Here is a 22,193-nt window from a genome sequence, read left to right as displayed (position 1 = left end):
TCTTGAATAGTAGTTGTTGACTCCAATGAACAGTAGGAACTTCAATCAACCACCATAAAATCGACAATAATATCAACTCAGGCACAACAATCATCAGCAGCATCAGTAGATGAAAAAAGTCATGTTGAACAATCAACAACGAACAAAATAAATGGTAGATAATCACCAATATGAGCAGTACTTGATCTTCAAGAGGAGGAGACTTCTCAAAATCTGAGGAAGACTCAATCTCCAATAGGAAGAACAAAAGTCACAGAAATGGTAGATATCATCAACCGCAATCCAAAATACCATAGCAGCAGACGGTAACAATGACATGACAGATGCTCTCTTATAATTGCGGAACTTGATTTCCAATACGGGAAGACACGATCTTCTATATAAGGGAAGAACTCGATCTTCAAAGAAAAGAATCAATTCAATTGCACAAGGTGGATAGCCAATCTTCAAAAACACCATATCATGCTTTAAAAAAGGTAAAGATGGAGGGCAGCAACTTTTTTTTTTTGGATGAATAAATAATTCATTACCAAGAGAGAAATAATATACAAGGGAAAAGGAGGGGAGGCTTAAGCCAACCCAAGGGGAACAAAGGATAAACAAAACCTTACACAGAACCATCACGGACCAAAAGAGAGAGGGAGGGAGGGGAAAGGGCTACAAGCAGTCAGGGGGGATGGAAGAGGGCAATCTGAAGGTTCCAAGAGGTAATGATATGGGAATTTCTGGGGGAGCTAGGGACGAGGCGGTTGAGACGGGAAAGGAGGGCCTGGGCTTTGGAAGCAACATCAAAGGAGATAGCTTTGCAAATCTTATCTGGGGAACAAGATTTTGCAGTCCATCTCCGAATGTTGCGCTCCATCCAGAGGTGGTTTATAGTAACACAAAAATCCAATTTACCAACAGTGTCACAGAAGGTCGGACCAGAGAAGGACATGTCTACCCAAATACATTCTCTGTCAAAAGGGAGGATTGGTCTTCTGGAAGGCCAGCATTAGGAAAGGACATATTTCCAGATATGGCAGGAAAAGGGGCAAGAGAAGAAGAGGTGGGGAATATCCTCAATACCCGAGGGGCATAAGCAGCAGGAAGGATTTGCAGGGATATAGCGGTGAATGAGAAAGGATTGGGTGGGAAGACAGTTGGATAGGCAACGCCAGAGAGTGAAACTTTGACAGGGAATATGCCCTTTAAACCAAACCATCTTATGCAAGGGCACTAGCGAGGAAAAGGAATGAACGAAGTACCAAGCAGAGGCAGAAGAGAAAATCCGATTGGAAGAGGGGAGCCTGCCAAAGGTCCTTCCACAGAGAGATAGACTGACCATTTCCTATAGGAAATGGCAGTGAGAGCCAGGGGCCTATGCTCAAGGATTTTCCTCCAAATCCAGGAAGCATCTGAAATGGAAGGGGCCATCCAAAGAGAGTTGTGTTTGAGTAAACCAGAGAGGATCCAATCGACCCAAATGTTTTTCTTCTTGGAGACAATCTTCTAGATGAGTTTTAGGACTCCCACAGAATTGGCATCTTTGATTCTTCTGATGCCTAATCCTCCCTCAGATTTAGGGAGGCAGACCTTCTTCCAGCTAAGAGGTCTTAGGAATTTAGAAGTCAGAGCCTTTCCAAAGGAAGGAGCACAGAAGACCTTTGAAAGACTTGATGACAGAGGCAGGGAGGATGAAAGTGCCAGACCAATAAAGGTACATGGACTAGAGGACCGATCTAATCAAGGTTAAGCGGCCAGCGAAGGACAGAAGTTTCCCCTTCCAAAGCTGAAGCTTTTTCTTAAGATGGTCGAGCAGAGGGGCATAATGATGGGAGGAGAGCCTTATGGTAATGAGCGGGAGGCCCAAATATCTAACAAGCAAAGAACCCAACGGAATACCAGAGATACCAGAGAGAGTCGCATGGGCCTCAAGGGAGATACCAGAAAGAAAGATATTGGATTTGAAGAGGTTAATTTTGAGACCCGAAAGGGATTCGAAGAATTGAAGGGTGGATAAGATATTAGAGATGGATGTGGGATCAGCTTTGGAGAAGATCATGATATCATCAGCGAAAGGTAGATGAGAGAGAAGGGATTTGCATTTCGGGATGGGAGAGATGAGGTGGAGGTCAGTGGCTGATTGGATAGAGCGGGAGAGGATTTCCAAGGAGATGGAGAAGAGAAGTTGAGAGAGAGGGCATCCTTAACGGTTATCTCGACTTGAGGGAAAGTAGCCAGCCGGGCTACCGTTGACAAGGACAGAGAATCGGGGGGAAGAGATACAGAACGGATCCAGTGCACGAAAGAGGCCGGAAAGGAGATTTAAAGGACATTGGAAACGAAGTCCCAACTAATCGTGTCAAATGTTTTATGAATGTCAATCTTAAGGAGAATAGCCAGAGTGTGAGACTTGCGATAAAAAACCACGGACTATTTCATGACAGAGGATGATATTATCCGAGATGCTTCTACCAACGTTGAAAGCAGATTGATTGGGATTGACAAGAGTCAATAACTTTTTGAATCCTATTAGCCAGGATTTTTGCAATGAACTTGTATAGGAGGTTGCAGAGAGAAATGGGTCTAAAATCATTCATAGAGACCGCACCTTCTTTTTTGGGGATTAGGCAAAGGAAGGTGTGGTTGATCCCGCCAATTTACGATTGTAGAAAAACTACGCACCGCCAGGATGAGATCGTTGCAGATGATATTCCAACAGGCCGAAAAGAAGCCCCTACTAAGGCCATCGGGGTAGGGGAAGGGACCTTGTTAGCTTCATAAGAAAGAATGGCAGAGAGAATTTCTTCCTCACTGGGGATGGACTGAAGGAGGGGATAAGATCATCAGCGGCAAACTTGTTAAGAAGATTGGGAGGGATGGGGGGAAGGGGAGGGTGGAGGGTTGAGCCTTTGGAAGTGAGAGACAGCCTCAGACTTGATGAGATTGGGGGAGAAGAGCTCAATCCCGAAGGAAGAGATGAGCTTAGGTATGATGTTGGCATTGTTTCTAGCTCTGAGAGAGCAATGGAAGTAGGCCGAGTTTGAGTCCCCAAAATCAAGCCATTTGATAAGGGATTTCTGATGAAGGAAGCTTTCTTCCTGGTCCAAAAGCAAGGAGAGATCGATTACAGCAACTATTTCTTCCTCATCCAGGATAGGGTTGAGAAGATCAAGCTAGAGCCTGGATTGGATGGAGAGGAGTTTCTCCCGGCCCACAGAAACCTAGGTAGAGATATTCCCAAAAGAGGTGGAGTTCCACAGCTTTAAGGTGGATTTAACATTCTTAAGCTTCTTGGCGAAAGCAAGGAGGGGGGACAGTGAGCAGGGGATGGGGATGTTCCAGGCAGACTGGACAAGAGGCTAGAAGTCAAGGTGGGATATCCACATGTCAAAGAATTTGAATTGTTTAGGACCGAAGGAGCGAAAGGGAAAGACATGGAGAGAGATTGGGCTACGGTCCGAGATCCCAGGAAGACCAAAGCCAATATGAGAAGAAGGGAAAGCATCTAACCATGCTTCATTTACAAGGGCCCTGTCGAGCTTAAAAGCCACTCTCTGAGTGCCAACTATTCTGTTGTGCTAAGTAAGCTTGACACCCGACCATCTGAGGTCAGTGAGATTGAGGTCATCAATACAATCGTTAAATGAGTCAACCTGAGAATCGATGAGGTTACCCCCATGTTTTTCATGGCTGTAACAAATGACATTGAAGTCTTCAGCAATCCTCCAAGGGCTGGGACCTGCAGAGGGGGCTAGGGAAATCAGGTGTCAGACTATAATGGAATTCTGAGGGAAGCTTGATTGTGGGCATAGACAATGGAGAGAAAGCAAATGAAAGGCCCAAAAGTATGAGATGGAGATATGGGTGACTTGGGCAGAGGAGAAAAGGCAAGAGATGGATAGGTAGGAGTGGTCCCATAAGATCCAAATCCTACCATTAAAATCCCCATGGATAGGTAGGAGGGCAGCAACTTAGATCCTTAAGAGATCACCTCATCTTAAGATATCACATCATTATTATATTGCCCTTCAAAAACTAAAATGGTCACTGAATACACGAGCTAATAAATATTCACTGATAAAAATCTCCAATTGATGAATTGTGCAGAGCAGATAAAATCTCCAATCTCCCCCTCACATGTAACATTACACGTGAACAAATAATTCCATAACCAACATCCCGAATAAACTCTTAACCAAAAGCATAAAATAATGTCTAATCTCCCCTTCGCGGAAGCAATGCTGAACAATCTCCAATTACTATGGCATGCCAATGCCAATGCCAAAAAACACTGTAAATCCTAAAGATGTGATTTTGGGCCAACTAAAGCAACAAAATGACTCCCTCTTCGGACTGTCAAGCCGGATTGCCGATAGCCACCAGCCTTTAGCCCCCATCCCCAAATCTATCCTTCCATCTTTGCTTCCCCTTCCTTCTGTCGTGTCTTCTCTGAAATCCTTTCCATCGAGCCCTAACATCCCCAACCCATTATATTCCTCCACATCAAACCAAACCACTCTTGAACCGGCCTTTATCCCTTTGAACCAATTCCTTCTAGTCCAACTCTTAAACAAATTTTCGAAATTCCCTTCACCTATTATATCCGAGAACCTTTATAGCCCGACCCACACCTTCGCCCAACCAACCCTATCCAACATTCGCCCTGACCCGACCCATCAAACCTCCACCTTCCTAACCCGACACCGATGTCTTCTCCACCTGTCGCCACCCCCTCTGGGTCACTCTCTGCCACTTGTTGTCAGCGCCCATCGATGACGTCAACGATCTTTGCCACTGTGAATCCCTCGTCCTCAACTGCCATTGCTACGTCGACGATCTCAACCCCTGCTGACGTTCCTATCACCATCTTATGTTCGCCTGCCGCTACTACTTCATCAGTTGCTAGTCTAATCTCTGCCACTGATCCTTTGCTAGCCTTCAAAGGCCCCTACTCCTCATCCGACCTTGGAAGGTCTCCCTGCCCTCAGCTTCAACTCTGAAGACCTCGTTGCATCCCCTTTGCCCGTGATGGATCTCCATGCCCCTGCTGAAGACCCTCAAGCCTTCGACCCCTCGCTGGAAGGCTACCCTGATCTCCATTTTGATGTTGGCCCCCACCCTATACATGCACTGGCCTCTGCTAGGCCCCAGCACCCTTGCAATGATCTCGCTACCAATGGAATCCCTATCAGTTCTGGATTGTTAAGTGCCCAAGATATTCGCTCAGCCCCTCTGGTTGAACTTTTGGATGAGGTCCCTGTTGAGGTTACTGTTAACCCCCAACCTATCTTAATTCCCACTTCTTGCACCCTTCCCTCCTCTTCCAACTTTGTCCTCTCCTCCACCTGCAAAAAGCAAACCAAAAAATCCTCTTCCGCCACTTTAGCTTCTACCAATGCCTTGGCCTCCCCTGTTATAGGCTACAACCGTCACCCCCTCCAAGACCCCCGCAGCTCATCCACGTGTCCGATGCCCTCCACCTCTTGTCCCCAATGATCCTTTGGACAATTTGGAACGTCTGAGGCCCTAATTCCTCAGCAAAACAGGCTGAGATCCATTCCCTTATCCGATCCTCCCAGTCCAACCTTTACTATCTTTTGGAAACTCGGGTTCTTGAGGCCAATACCTCCCGTATAGCTTCTTCTATTGCCCTCGATTGTCCTTTGAATCCAACTACCTTCAAAGTCCCAATGGTCGGATTTGGATCCTTTGGGACCCATTCTCCCTGTCTATCTCCTGTCTCTCCTCTTCTTCCCAAGTCATGCACATCTCCATCTCCCATCACTCTGGTCCCTTCATCTGCTTGCTTTCTATTGTCTATGCTCATAATAGAGCTTTCCTTAGGCAGCCCCTTTGGATTGCCCTCATCTCCTTATCCCCTTCCTCCGGTTCTAGGCCTTGGGGGATTGTTGGCAACTTCGATGTAATTCGTTTCAGCCACGAAAAGCACGAGGGAAACCTCATCGATTCTCAGGTTGTTGTATCCTTTTACGATTGCATTAATGATCTCAATCTCACTAACCTTAGATGGTCAGGTGCCAAATTCACCTGGCACAATAGAAGAGCTGGTACTCATCGGGTAGCTTGCAAGCTTGACAGAACCCTGGTTAATGAAGCTTGGCTGGACTCTTACCCTTCCTCTCATGCTTGCTTTAATCTCCCTGGGATTTCTGATCATAGCCCCATTTCCCTCCATGTTCTCCCTTTTCCGCTCGTTCGGGCCTAAGCCTTTTAAATTCTTTGACATGTGGATCTCACCCAGACTTCCATCAGTTAGTTTATAGTGCCTGGAACATACCCATCTCCCGCTCTCTCTCTTCCGTCCTTGCTTTTTCCAAAAAGCTCAAGAATGTTAAAGCCACCCTCAAGCTCTAAAATGCTTCCACCTTTGGGAACATCTCCCGAGTTGCCATTGGTCAAGATAAGCTTCTCTCCATTCAATCCAGACTCCAGCAGGATATCCTCAACCCTGTCCTGGCTGAGGAAGAAAAATTGGCAGCTTCTAACCTCTCCTTGCTCCTAGAGCAAGAGGAAAGCTTTCTCCACCAAAAAGCCCGTATTAAATGGCTCGAGCTTGGAGACTCCAATACGGCTTACTTCCACCGCTCCATTAAAGCTCGGATTAATGCCAACTCCATCCCCATGCTCATTTCTTCCACTGGGAGTGATCTCTACTCTCCTGACCTCATCAAGACCAAGGCTATTTCCCATTTCCAGAGAATCTCCAATCCCCCTTCCCCCCCCCCCATCCCTCTTAACCTCATAAACAAGTTTGTCCCTGAGGAGCTCCTTCCCTTTCTCCAATCCATCCCCAGTGAGGAAGAAATCCTTTCGGCCATCCTCTCATAAGACCCATATAGCCCCAGGTCCGGATGGCTTCAGCATAGGATTCTTCTCTTCTTGTTGAAATACCATATGTAATGACCTCATTCTTGCGGTGCGAAGCTTCTTCCTCAACCCAAACCAAATCAGTGGGATCAATAACACCTTCCTCTGCCTTGTCCCTAAAAGGGAAGGAGTGGTCTCCATGAATGATTTCAGACCCATCTCTCTCTGCAATCTTCTCTATAAATTATTGCCAAAATTCTTGCCAATGGGATTCAGAAAGTCATTGATTCTCGTGTCAGTCCCAAGCAATCTGCCTTTATAGTCAGCAGCAGCATTGTTGACAATATTATCCTATGTCATGAGGTTGTTCGGGGTTTTGATCGTAAGACTCACTCCCCAGGCTATCCTCCTCAAGATTGATATTCACAAAGCTTTTGACACGATTAGTTGGGACTTCATTTCGAACGTTCTGCTCCAAATGGCATTCCCAGCCTCCTTTGTCCACTGGATCCGTACTTGCATTTCCTCCCCACGCTTCTCTGTCCTTGTTAATGGTAGCTCGACTGGCTACTTCCCCTTGGGCCGTGGCATTCGCCAAGGATGCCCCCTTTCCCCTCTCCTTTTCTCCCTTTCCTTAGAAATTCATTTCCATTCTATCCAATCTGCCACAAACATCCATCTCATCTCCCCTAGCCCCAAGTGCAAAGCTCTCCTCATCTCCCATTCAGCTTTTGCTGATGACATCATGATTTTCACCAAGGTTGATCCCCTTTCCATCACCACCATCATGTCTACCCTTCACAACTTTGAAACACTTTAGGGTCTCAAACTCAACCTCCTTAAATCCAATATCTTCCTCTCAGGTATCTCTTCTGAGGCCAAGGAAGTCCTTTGTGGCATCTCTGGCTTCCCTCTAGGCTCCCTCCCTATTAAATACCTAGGCCTCTCCCTTATTTCTTCCAGGCTATCTGCCCATCAGTGCACCCCCTTGCTCGATCATCTTAGGAAAAAACTCCAGCTTTGGAAAGGCAAGCTCCTCTATTTTGCCTGCCGCCTTACCCTGAGCAAAACGATTCTCCAATCTATGTATCATTATTAGTCTAGTACCTTCATCCTCCCTGCTTCGGCGATTAAGTCTTTTAAGGGTCTTCTTTGCTCCTTCCTATAGAAAGGCACGGAGTCTTCCAGGTTCCTCAGGCCCCTCAGCTAGAGGAAGGTCTAACTCCCCAAAGCTGAAGGAGGTCTAGGAATTCGTAAAATTAAGGAAGCCAATTCGTTGGTGTCCTTAAGCTTATCTGAAAAATTGTGTCCAAACACAAAAGCATTTGGTTTGATTGGATCCTCTCTGGTCTTCTCAAACACAATTCCCTTTAGACTGCCGCCTCCACCCCCGCCTTGTCCCTATTTCCACAAAAAATTCCCACATCATTACTTCTTGGAACCTGCAAATTGACCTCATCCATCCTGCTTGAGGAAGCTTGAGCAAGTTGGTCTCCCCCACCCTTTTTGTTCCTGTTGTAGCTTAGTGTTATTTGTTGTTAGTTATTGTGGTCCCCTCGGGTTGGCTTCTCCTTGTTGGCTTAAGCCCTGCCCCCCCCCCTCTAATGTAGGAATGGATTTGACAAGTCAAACCAGCCCCAAACTGCAGGAACTTTTAAACTAAGAACAACCAAAACCAATAGCAAACTTATAGCAGAAAATCAGACTTCAGCCACAAACCAGAATTGATAAACGATCTCAATGAACAGTAACCAGAAGCGAAATAAATCAGCAGCAGTCTTAGGATTAAACCAGAAATTTTAATAACAATATAACACCTCCAGTAGGTTCAGATCACAGATGCTAATAGTCCAGAATGTCACAGTAACACAGAACAGAAAACAGAATCTAAATCTGTGCAGGTTTTGACAATCGACCAGAATTGCTTGACAGTTCACTTCAGCAGATCCAGTGGTCTGATTGACCCCAAAATTGGATCGATCCTTCCTCTGGATAGGATTATCCTTCAGTCAAAATATGGAGGCCATCGGATGGCTGGTTCTCCAAAAAAAACTAGGCCGATAGGAAGGAACACAGAAAAAACCAACCCAGAAATTTCTGCAGAAAAATTCAGATTACTTGCCTGTACTGCTGAAGAAGATAATCCAATAAGAGAACCAGAAAAGAAAAGACCCACCCGGACTTCTCGCCGCAGAGTGTCGATCGGATCACACACCAATCCCTAACCCTTGATCAAACACAAAGGTATAGCCATGGAGAAAACCCAGCGGCAGCAGCATAAAGCTTCTTCTTTTTTTAATTGTAAAAATCGTGGCTCATTAAAGGAGCCATAGCTTTATTTATAATAGTGATAGGGGTTACATAAAATAGAAACTAACTTTAGTTTCCAAAAACTGAAATAGGAAACTAAAAATTAGAAACTCAACTAGTTACTAAATCTGAAAATAGAAACTTACAAAATAGAAAGTCTTGTGACTGAAAATTAGAAACTAATTTAAGACTGAAAATTAGAAACTAAATAACCCCATCTAAAAAGGAAACTAAAGAAAAAGGAAACAAATCATTGAATCCCGTATGCAACCTTAGAACCCCTAGTTTAGACCCATAAAAGTAGCCCAATATACTCCAAACCACATGGACTGAAGGCCCAACACGTATACAACCCAACCCTAAGCTTATTTCTAATAAAACAAGCCTAGTTTGGTGAAGAATCTGCATCAACTCTCCCCGGCTTGGAAACATTCGACTCCGACGAATGGATAAGGGACATGTAACGCTCATACAAGTCGGGATCAAGTCTCTTGAAATCATCAGCATGAATCCAAGTACAGTCACTACGGGGACGACCTTTCCACTTGACAAGAAAAGTGTGATAACCGGTGCCACGGCGGGAGGTCTTGTAATTATCATCCAAGACGTCTTCAATAACTTCAGAAGTGGGTGGCTTCAATTGAGGCAACCTCAGCATTTGCTCCGAGTCTCCATCATCTGAATGATGCCCAACATAAAGGTGAAGATCAGCCACATTAAACACGTTGCTTATGGTCATGTCATCAGGCAACTCAAGCACATAAGCATTAGGTCCTATACGTTTCAGCACCTTGTAGGGACCCATCTTTCGTGGATGTAGCTTGGTATTGACACCTGTCTGAAACCGTTCAGGATTTACTCGAATCATCACCATGTCCCCGGGTTTGAACTCCACATAACGCCGATGACGATCAGCAGAAGCCTTATACACCTCATTGTTCAAGGCAATATGTCGTCGGACGTTGGCATGCACCTCAGTGATATGACGTAAGAACTCATCAGCTTCAATACTAACTCGAGCCTGGGGTGGGAGTGACATAAGGTCAATAGGCCGCTTAGGTTGGACTCCAAGCAAGATCTCAAAAGGAGTACGACCTGTTGTCCTATTCACTGAGCTGTTGTAGGCAAATTCTGCAATGTCAAGAATAGAAGGCCATGTCTTCTCATAGTCTCGAACCAAACACCTCAACAAGTTTCCCAAACTACGGTTCACCACCTCTGTCTGTCCGTCTGTCTGTGGATGAAATGCAGTTGAAAAGTTCAGCTTTGTATTTGTCTTCAACCACAATGTCTTCCAAAAATAACTCATGAACTTAACATCACGGTCAGACACAATACTAGTTGGCAGCCCATGTAGTCGTACTACTTCCTTGAAGAAGAGCTTTGCAACCTGATAAGCATCAAAAGTCTTACGACAAGGTATAAAATGAGCCATCTTAGAGAAACGATCCACAACCACCATAATGGAATCATATCGTTCTCTAGTAGGGGGTAGTCCAAGAACAAAATCCATGCTAACATCAAGCCACGGTGCATGAGGAACAGGTAGTGGAGAGTATAAACCTGTGTTCTGTTTTCCCCCTTTTGCCAACTGACATACACGGCATCTCTTAATCACATGATCGACATCCTTTGTAATGCATGGCCAATAATATCGATCAGTCACCTGTGCAAGAGTCTTATCTTTCCCAAAATGTCCCCCTAATCCTCCTCCATGTAACTCTCGTATGATGTGATGACGTAGGGAAGAGTTTGGGATACAAAGCCGCGTGCCAAAGAACAAGTACCCATCATGAATAGAGTACTTTAAGTGCTGCCCACCTTGTTGTAACTCCATAAAGACAGTGCTGAAATCAGAATCAGATNAAACCTGTGTTCTATTTTCCCCCTTTTGCCAACTGACATACACGGCATCTCTTGATCACATGATCGACATCCTTTGCAATGCATGGCCAATAATATCGATCAGTCACCTGTGCAAGAGTCTTATCTTTCCCAAAATGTCCCCCTAATCCTCCTCCATATAACTCTCGTATGATGTGATGACGTAGGGAAGAGTTTGGGATACAAAGCCGTGTGCCAAAGAACAAGTACCCATCATGAATAGAGTACTTTAGGTGTTGCCCACCTTGTTGTAACTCCATAAAGACAGTGCTGAAATCAGAATCAGATATATACTCACCTCGTATCTGATCTATGTTAACAACATGTGCTGAAAATGTGTTAAGTGTGAGCACTTTCCGGCTAAGTGCATCAGCCACTGTATTCTCTTTTCCCGCCTTGTACTTCATAGCAAATACAAACTCCTGCAAGTAGGCTACCCATTTGGCATGTCTATGGCTAATCGATTTCTGTGAGTGAAGGTGCTTCAAGGCCTCATGATCAGTGTACAAAATGAACTCCTTACCAATGAGGTAGTGCCTCCAATGGCGTAGCACTTGGACGACTGCATACAACTCCAGATCATAAGTCGAATAGCGCTTCTTGGCCTCATTCAATTTTTCGCTATAAAAAGCGATGGGGTGTCCTCCTTGCATTATCACACCTCCTAGCCCAACATGTGAAGCATCTGTAGCTACCTCAAATACTTTGTCAAAATCTGGTAGGCGTAGGATGGGTGCCTCGGTCATCTTCCTCTTCACAAGAGCGAAGGCTTTGGTCGCTGCAGCTGTCCATTCAAACTTCCCTTTACTCGACTTCATACATTCAGTGATGGGTGCCATTACTGCACTGAAGTTCCGGATAAATCTCCTATAGAAGGAAGCCAACCCATGGAAGCTACGGACTTCTGTTAGAGTCTTAGGTGTGGGCCAATCAGTGATGCTCTTGATCTTCTCTGGATCAGCTTCAACCCCCTTTGATGACACTATAAATCCAAGGAATACAACCTTGGGCAGCATGAAGGAACACTTCTTGAGATTAATGTATAACTTCTCAGCACGGAGTACTCTCAAGACTTGCCTCAAGTGATCCTTATGCTCTTCTTGGTTCTTACTGTATACCAGAATGTCATCAAAATAAACAACCAAAAAGCGACCAATGAAGGGACGAAGGACCTGTGTCATCACCCTCATAAAAGTACTAGGTGCATTTGTCAGACCGAACGGCATGACTTTCCACTCATATAAGCCATCCTTGGTCTTAAAGGCGGTCTTCCACTCATCCCCAAAACGGATGCGAATCTGATGATAGTCACTCCTCAGATCTAGCTTGGAAAACCTTTGCCCCGGACAGCATATCCAACATATCATCTAGTCGTGGTATAGGAAACCTATACTTGACTGTTATCTTGTTGATAGCACGGTTGTCCACACACTTACGCCAAGAACCATCCTTCTTTGGCGTGAGTAAAGCTGGTACTGCACAAGGACTTAAGCTCTCCTCAATGAAGCCCTTCTGTAGTAACCCATCCACTTGCCGTTTCAGCTCGGCGTGCTCAGCAGGACTAAGTCTGTAAGCAGGAAGGTTGGGTAAAACCGAACTAGGTACCAAGTCAATGGCATGCTGTATGTCTCTTATGGGAGGCAACTCATCTGGGAGATCATTAGGGACTAAGTCAGAAAAATCAGACAGGAGCTCTCTGATAGGTGCACTATACGTTACCTCAGGTTGGGGGGTGACTTCCCTAGTAACAAGTGCCATAACCATTCCAATCTCATGACTTGTGCGTAAGAACTGTTTATGGGAAATAGTTAGCAACTCCTTTATGGGCAGAGCTAATACCTTCTTCTCATTGTCAATGCCCTTCTGATTTGACCTTAATGATCTCTTCCGCCGTATTTCAGCCGGCACATTTACCGGATAGAAAGTTGTAGGAACTCCCTTCCACATGAAAGTACACAGATTCTTCTTCCCTCCAACCATGGCATCATTGTCATACATCCAGGGACGACCAAGCAATACATCTGTGAGTTTCATTGGGATCACATCACACCAAACTTTCTCTTCATATCGGTAAAGTTTCAAAGGAACTGAGCACCTCTTATTCACCTCTAAGGTATTACCATTCAGCAAGGATACCTTATAAGGCTGAGGATGTGGGTCAGCTTTCAAGGTTGCTTTCTTCACAAAGGCTTCAGAAACAACGTTGACACAACTGCCACTATCAATGATAATCTGACAAGTATGCTCACCTGACTTTATACGACTGTAGAATATGCAGATACGTCGCCAATCCTCTCCTTTGGTTTCAGCCACCAATATGCGAGTAACAATATTTATTCCCTGGGTATCATCCTCATTAGTGTTTTCCATATCATAGTCATATCCACCATCATCATCATCATCTAATGGGTAGGGATAAAGAGCTGACTCATCCTCCTCATTGGAATCTTCAACCTCAGCTACTGCATTAACCCTCTGCTTATGCGGACAAGACTTAGCAAAATGTCCTATCTCTTGACAATGGAAAAACACTGTACCTTATTACTACCTGTCATGGGTGCCTTTCCTTTATGATCAGCTCGTGGAGGAAAAGTGGATTTTGGAGGTGCTGAGCTACTAGGTTTAGTGGCTGGAAAATTCTTCTTTACCTTCCCAGCTTGGAAACCAAACCTTTTAACTGGCTGTGCTAGAAGCTCCTCTGCTCGTAGGGCCTTGTCAAAACAATCCCTCACTGAGTGCACTTCAACAACTCCGATACCCCTGTTGATTTCAACTCGTAATCCCAGCCGAAACCGAGATAACAGTTGCCTTTCATTCTCCCTTATGCTTGTACGAGAATAAAGTGCGTCAAACTTGTTCATGTACTCGGCAACAGTCATAGACCCTTGACGAAGAGAGTTCAGCTGGTCTTGTATGCGAGCTCTGAAGTTGCGTTGACAAGTATTTATCTGATAACTCAAGCTTCATCTCTTCCCAACTAGTAGATTCTCTACCACGGTCTTCCAACTCTAGCTCATAGGTCCTCCACCACTCACGAGCAGCCCCAACTAGCTTAGCACGAGCTAGTTTCATCTTCCGTTCCTCAGGTAACTCATAATAGTCAAAATAGTCGTCTAGTGCCACTACCCAATCATAGAACAATTGGGGGTCATATCTCCCATCAAACTCCTTCAGATCGAGTTTGACCTTCTGTGAATCTCCAGAATACCTCTGTTGCACGGGACGCTCAGTCTCAAAATATCCTCTTACATGCTCTTCAAAAGTAGGTTGTGCTACCGGAACCCTCTGTGGTGCTTTCAGATTAGGGTTTTCTCTCCTATTAGTCAACTGAGTAACCACATTCATTGGAGTGTCCACTTCGGGTGTTGTACGTGAACTGCCAGTAGGTTGTTGGGGTGGGGTCTCTTCATTCAACAACCTGGCATCCAATTCAGCCTTCAACTCAGCCTTCAATTCAGTCCGTAAGGTTTGCTGTTCAGCCCTCATCTCAGTCCTCATAGTCTGTAGCATCTCCATAAGAGAAGCTAGGGTAGGGGTGTTGTTCCCAGCCATGCTCTGATACCACTTAATGTAGGGATGGATTTGACAACCAAACCAGTCCCAAAACTGCAGGAACTTTTAAACTAAGAACAACCAAGAATAGCCAAAGTAAGGCAGCAATATAACAGATCAGAATTAAGGAAGAAACAGATTTTTGTAAATCAGAATTTCGATCCCAGAAACTGGAGTCTATGAGTTCAGACTATAAACCAGATAATAGGCCTAACCAAAAGTAGGAATAGAAGCCTAACAGTTCACAGACCAGAATAAACATCCACAGAAACAGAAGACGACAAATCAGACCTATCGGTTCTGGTTCCTGTTCTGTAAGGTCACTACAGGACATAATTCAAGAGAATTTTAATATCTTAAAATTGGCTGGCCAGAATCAGCCCAAACCAAGGTCGAGTCTCTCTTGGGTAGGGAGGAAAGATTGACCAAAATTATAGCTCAAACCAATGGCTGGAAGTGCTTCAGGTAGCAGAGAGCCGATTGTGAAATCTAAGGCAAATCTGGGCAGAATTGGAATTTAAATACCTGGTTCGTTGAACAGCAATAAACTCCTTGAAAAAAGAAAACCTGGAAGGAGAAAAAGGAGCACTTGAAGATGAACCTCTTGGACTTCTCGCCGCAAAGAGTCGTCGGATCGAACACCAACCCAATACCTTGATCAAACACAAGGAAGTTCTCTCGCAGAGAAAACAGCAGCAGCAGCCATGTAGTTTGTAAAAATCGTAGCTCATTAAAAGAGCCATCATCTTTATTTATAACAGTGATAGGGGTTACATAAAATAGAAACTAACTTTAGTTTCCAAAAACTGAAATAGGAAACTAAAAATTAGAAACTCAACTAGTTACTAAAACTGAAAATAGAAACTTACAAAATAGAAAGTCCTTTAGTTGCTAAACTGGAAATAGAAACTAATTTATGACTGAAAATTAGAAACTAAATAACCCCATCTAAAAAGGAAACTAAAGAAAAAGGAAACAAACCACTGAATCCCGTATGCAACCTTAGAACCCCTAGTTTAGACCCATAAAAGTAGCCCAATATACTCCGAACCACATGGACTGAAGGCCCAACACGTATACAACCCAACCCTAAGCTTATTCCTAATAAAACAAGCCTAGTTTGGTGAAGAATCTGCATCACTGTAAGCAAATTTTAGTGACGCGTGAACAGTTGTTAATTTGATATGGCCTATAAAATTATGGAAAGAGTAATTGATCTAAAAAGAGAGCAATATTTAGAAGAAAATCTGTATACATATACCAATTTATTTGTTTCATTGGACTGACAGCACATGGGCCATTTGATCTGATAAATTCAGATTCTGACCAACAGTGAAAAAAGTTTCTGAGCAGACGGGTGATTGTGAGGGAGAGAATATGACAGGGCACAAGTGATCTGAGTGCAGACTGAGTTGGCATCTAGATCTCTGTAAATATTTGATCTCATTTACTTATTATGGAACAACAGCTTCGAAAAATAATGGAATAGGATGGTGAAAAATGTAGCTGAGGCACAGTAGACATGTGTTACTCATGGATTTTTGGAAGGTATATTGTTGAAATAACTGTATATTATTTAGAATTCTATGTCTCAATATTTGTTTGTATTTTCTATCTTATTTATAAAATTTGTTGGAGATGTTCCAAGGAGCAATCTTAATATTATTTTATAGTGATTCGTCAAAACAAATTAATATTTATGCGTCATAGAAAAAGGCATATCTTTCTGACTTTTCTTTCTTCTGCACTTCCAGGGTGTATATTTCTTCAAATTCTGGTGCTGATTCAGAAACAAAAGCTTGTGTCACTAAGGAAACTGCAGTGTCCATTCCTACAGTGCCAAAACATGCCCTTCAGGCATTCGTGTTGCTGAAAGAGAGTTCTGCAGCCCAGGTTCCAACTTACTTCCCCTTATTATCTTCAAATAGGGGATCATCATCTATTGCATGGTGTCTTCTTTTTCTTTCTTATAATCGTTAAATCGTAACAATATTTGGGTGAATGGACTTAAAACCTTAACTGTTAACCTTTTGGGTCTGGAGTTCACATGTGCTGTCATATTTCTGCTGAATAATGCTTACCCCCCACTCCAAAAAAAAAAAAAGAAAAAGAAAAAAAAAAAAAGAAAAAAGAAAAAAAAATTTGAAAGCATTGTTAACATATATCTTTTCTCAGCACATTGCATCAAGAACTTATTTAACATTATGGCTACTTAGAGCTGATATGGATTCACTCTTTTCCAACACCATTAAGTTGGGAAAAGGCTTTGATGTTGTTGTATGGTTTCACTCTTTGGTGACATTGAATGTGGTACAGTATTTTGGGCTTCTGTTCTTAATATTATTTTTCCTAGGGTATTTTGGGCTTCTGTTCTTAATATTATTTTTTGTGGTATTCTATTCAAATATTAAAAAAAGGGGGCAAGTGTCCGGCAGTGTGGCTCCTATGTCTATGCAAGACCCAATTAGAGTCCCCTTTTGGTTCAACCTTTGAGGGGCAGGGAAGGTCAGTTATAGGGAGGAGGAGAGACAGACAGAAGGCTGTGGGCATGGGAGCCATGCTCCCAGACAGGAAACTTTCTTCCAAAAAAATTGTACTTTCTTCGAGAACCCAAAATCTCAGATACAGATAGGTTCCCAGACTAATTTTAACCAGAATGTGAGGTAGATCAGGTCTGTTCTAGCACTGCAATAGGCAACAGAATGAGAGAAAATAACCTTGCTTCAGTACCTGCAACACTTCACAGAAAAGGGAGAAAACCAGAGTATCGCAAGGAAGAGAAAACAGAAAAATAAGAGAGTGAAAGGGGGTTCAGTGGAAGGAAAATAGAAGGGGGAAAGCCACAGGAATAGTGGAGAATATTGTAGGAGGAAAGAGAAGAAAAAAAAAAGGAATCGTGGGGAGAGTAAAATATAGAACCGTGCTGGAGGAAGAGAGAATCCAATCTCAATTTTAAACAAAATAATCTTGTTTCATTCCATTCGATTGGTGGTTGGGGGAGACTACATCTCTTCAAAAAAAAAAAAAAAAAGACTTCCACCTATTGTTGAGCCAAAATATTGTGTTTCTTACTTTAGTTCATATAAGTTCTCAAGTTCTATTTATTCCTTCCCTTCAATTTTTTCTGATTTGTCTCCTCCTATCAATTTCTATACTTTCTGTTAGTATCTAATCTTCTGTTATTTATTCCCTCCCAGAAATCCTTCCACTCTGTCTCCTCCTGTCAGTTTCTATTCTCTGTTAATATTCAATATTCTGTTAACAGCTACTGGTCAGATCTGCAAACTTGACCAGTTGCCTTTTATAGGTAGCTGAGAAATTTTAGTGGATGTTGAATTTCTCCTTTTACAATAAATTGACGACTTGTTATTCTCTGATTTATCCATCAATTCTGTTATGCAATAGTGTTTCAGTTTAGTCCCTATTTCTTTTTTTCCAGGTCATTGTTCGGGGCTTTTAATCAGCATCTTCTTTGATCCAAATTCCAATCATAGGATTAGGGTTTAGCGGCTGCATCTCTCTCTCTCTCTCTTTCTCTCTCTGAAAGCATGCTTCCTTCATTTCCTCTATTCTTTATGAAGTTAATAGTGCATGGGTATGGTTGTCTTGTTGTTGGAGGCGGATCCAAAAGGAAGGGATTCAAGTAGGAGGGCTGGACTGTTTTGTTGAAAAAAATTCGGTGGCTATGTCATCCAAATGGCATTGAGCGAACTTGAATGGTTACAGCAGGGATGAACTGAAATTTGTTAGCTCACGGCTAAGGGCAGTGATGTTGCACTTTAATGGTTGGACTGTCTGTTTTGACCCAGTTTGGAAACCCAGGTCCAAACTTGGCTTATGGTCCAGTAGGGGTAGATAGTGGTTATTTTTTTGATATTTATTTCTATGTTTAGCCGTTGTTGAGAGCCAATTAGTTTTGAGCTTTGTTTTCAGTTCAGTTTCAGATTATGATTAGGACATGTCTTTTAGTTTCTTTATATATGGATGTAATCCATCCGGTTTTACAGATTGGAGTGAATTAAAGAAATTATTTGAGTTCCTTATACTGTGCTGAGGCTACATGATTGGGTTCCTCTCCTTTTCTCTTTTGTTGAGTCCCAGAACAACTCCTTTCTCAGGTCTGTTTTTCATCATTCTATTTATTATCTTCTACTGTCTTTCTTTTTCTTGTTTCTGTTCGTCTCCCATCCATATATCTTCCTTTTATTTGGTTGAGTTATCTTGGTGTTGGGATTACTCCCAGTTGGCATTACTGTTGGGACTGAAACAATACACTAGTGGATCCTTCATACCAGTCCTGTTGAAGCTAAGATTCTGGTCCTCGGTTGCGAGCAACCCAAATCTAGGATTTCTACTCCTAAGTTCCTTTTCTGTTAGATATTTCCCTGGTACAAGATCAGAGTTCTACCCTACCACCTGGGATTTGAGCAATTTTTACGCTTGATACTTGGGCGCCGTTTGATAACGTTTCTGATGTTTCTGTGTCTAGAAACAACATAAACGATTTTTCATGTTTCTGGGAACAGAAACGAATTTTTTGGTGTTTGATAAACTTGTTTCTCGGATCGTCCGCACCGAGATCTACAACACCGACAATGGCGTCAAGGACAACCTTCCTTCAAGGATTTTTTGGTGTTTGATAAACGAGTTGCCTTTTGATTGACTTTTTATCAGGCCTTTCCCCAATATTTTGGCCTTAACTTGTTTCTAAAAACAGCGAAACAAGTATAACATGTTTCGTCATTCACGTTCCTTGTATCATAAATTGCCATAAATTTCTATTTACATTTCTAAAAACGGGTGTGGAACGAAACGGATCTATCAAACATTTCTAAGGCCGTTTTTCCATTTCTCGGCATAGAAAACACACAGAAACACGTTTCTAGGAACGTTATCAAACGGTGCCTTGGTATGCTACTAGTTGGGTTCAAGAGAGTTGCAGATTGCAAGCCTGATCCTACATTACAAGGGTTTTGAAGCCTTGGTTGAAGCCCTGGTATTATCACAATGGAGGGAGGTGTTCTGAAGAACAGGTTTAAGAGTAGAGAGAGAAGACAGCATGTTCTGTTATTCACACTGAAGGCCAGATTCTTTGGTTAATTATTAAAGGCCCTTCACTCTTAAATGGCTTCGATTTTATCCCTAGACTTAATTGAAATTCCTGATTAGTCCTTTCCTTTAAGTTTTATTCTCGTTTCATCCCTGATTTTGTTTCGTACTCTAAAGTGGTTTCGAATTTGTTTCAGAAAATTAAGAAACTATCGCTACTTTAAATTTGAGTTTTTTCATTCGTGGTGGTCCTGTAACGGTTCAAATTTAGGGTTTTGTAATCCGGAGTTGCATTACAGAGTTGTCTTGTTGAGAAGATAGTTTAGGTCATGGTGCGTATTATGTGGAAATTGAATGTGGAAAATGTCTTTCCAAAGCATTATATGTAAATGATAAGTGAACCACTAAGAGGTAAATGCATCTTATCTTCTTGGATATTTGTTGGTATCAAACTTCATTGAACTTTAAAGGGGTTCATAGGATGGGTTTTTGAGAGTATAAGCAGTCCATCAGGCTGCCGTGTCTGCATGATGTGATCTAGACCGCCATCTGAGATCCTTCGCTGTGTTTTGTGGATACATATGCCATTTGCATCCAAATGGATGTACGTTTGCTCTTCAATAGTTACTTAATGGCAATGCCAACTATATCAAACTTCCGTCTTTTGATAGCATTAATCCCACTTGTTAGCCCATTTTTCTGATCTTGTTTTTTGTTTACCTAGAGCGTTGTCTCTGCTCTTGTGGCTGACAAAAATGTCTGGGATGCCGTGATGCAAAATGAGAAAGTTATGGAGTTCTTCCAATCTCAGCAGACAAGTAAGATTATTTTCATTTTGCTAGTTGTACAATTCTCTCGCCGGACCTTTTGAAAGTGGAATGCGACTTCCTGATTACTCCCTTTGTTTTCCAGCTGGTATGGATTTCAATGACAAGGAATCATGTGTGGATAATGAATTTAATGATCAGGAATCAGTAAAGATCATTGATGATGAGTATGATGGTAAATCTTCTGAAAGCGGCTTCATGGGCTTTATAGAGAATGTCAAGATTAAGGTGGCAGAGATGGTGAAGAACATGTCTGATTTCATCCAGAACCTTTTTGGGGGTTCAATAGCAGGAAACAAATCGATGGATGAAAAGGGTAGTGCCAGTGGAATGCTCCCGGACAAGTCAATTGCAGCATCGTTCATGGGATTGGCTATATTAGTAATTATGGTGGTGGTGATGAAGCGATCATAAATTAGTCGACATTACAAATGTGATCCATATATATATTTTTTCTGAGACTAACTTGCTATACATATGCTCTGGCTGTTGGGATATTTTATGATGACTACAAATTCAGGTTTGCTGTACAGTACACAAAATCTACTTGTTTTTTCAGTAGTACTGCGCCATAAAATCGTCATGCCTTCCTTGATTGTCATTACCCTTCTTGGATTTTTACTTCTGTGTTCATTACTATTAATCTCTTATATTTACCCAATATTTACTCTCAGGAAAGCAAGCTTTAACTCTCATTCTTCCCTGATAATTCAAAATTCCTAAATTACCACAGGTACCTTCATTCTCCGCTTTTCCTTTCTTATATTGGGAAAGAGGGGTCACCCCACCGTCTCCTTTCCCTACTTCCCCACTTCTGTAACGAGTGAAAACAGAGGCATCTTCTCCACCTTCTCTGGTACTTGTACTTTTACACAAAAAGTGCAAAATGGTGTCCAGGTTTCATTTCTTATAACTATTTTAGGGATAAAAAGATGCATCCCCAGAGAATCTGACCTTTGAGGAGGGGACCTTGAGTTTGAAAATTCGAATTTGTCTAGAAAAGCCATTCCATTTCAGCAAAAGGAGGATTGTTTTTGACCAAGAAGGAGCATTTGGCGTGTTGGAGAGGATCCTGTACTCTCGTGCAATGGCTTCCTCTACCAGAGTACATCATCAACTAGCGACCACATGGTGATTTTGATGGTTCTCTGGTAGAGTCTGATCGTATCCAATGTGCTCAGTGCCCTAATGCAAATCGAAGGGCTGAGAGTATTCAAACACGAACTCAGATCCGTATTGTGACAGTATTTTACCACCTCAGTCCCAACATTTTGATTACTTTCGGACTTTCTAGCAGGTTGGAAAACTACGTACATGGCAGTGCATACGGCTCACAAACTACATGATTTCCAGCTCAAGGCCCATTCACCGTACAAAAACTAAAAGATACTAAATGGGCTCCCCAAAAAAGCCAAGCATACGTTCCAAAGGCTCTAAGGAAACGAATTTGGCCCATCAAGACCATTACCAAAAAAATCCGGAACCTCATCAGGCGAGCTTGTGCGCAAGGTCTCCGGCCCAATGGGTGGAGAAACAATTAAGCAGGCAAAGACAGAGATCCATATTCTTTTTTTTTTGGGTAGAAGACAGAGATCCCTATTCAGTCCACTTGTCTTGGATCCCTTGTCTAAATATTGAGAAACTACTGACCACCCTCTCCTCTATTACCCCTTCTTAAGAGCCGCGTCATTTGGTAATTGGTAACCCTATATTTTTTCGACTTGGAAACTTGAGAGGCTATGTTTGTTCACAAGGAAA

The 22,193-nt window shown here is 42.7% G+C and overlaps 1 protein-coding gene across 1 annotated transcript; it reads left to right on the top strand.

Annotated features, from left to right (window-relative positions):
* The first annotated feature begins 676 nt into the window (after positions 1-676).
* On the top strand, positions 677-20,977 carry LOC122092319. The gene is made up of 5 exons (XM_042662639.1): positions 677-868; positions 4,921-5,250; positions 16,270-16,452; positions 20,333-20,426; positions 20,521-20,977. The coding sequence occupies exons 1-5, from the start codon at positions 677-679 to the stop codon at positions 20,847-20,849; spliced, it is 1,128 nt and encodes a 375-aa protein (XP_042518573.1). The 3' UTR covers positions 20,850-20,977.
* The last annotated feature ends 1,216 nt before the right edge of the window (positions 20,978-22,193 follow it).

This window comes from Macadamia integrifolia, chromosome 10 (genome assembly GCF_013358625.1).
Source record: "Macadamia integrifolia cultivar HAES 741 chromosome 10, SCU_Mint_v3, whole genome shotgun sequence".
NCBI classification, from domain to species: Eukaryota; Viridiplantae; Streptophyta; class Magnoliopsida; order Proteales; family Proteaceae; genus Macadamia; species Macadamia integrifolia.
The sequence above is the reverse complement of the archived record's forward strand: the minus strand, read 5'-3'. Positions and strand labels throughout refer to the sequence as shown.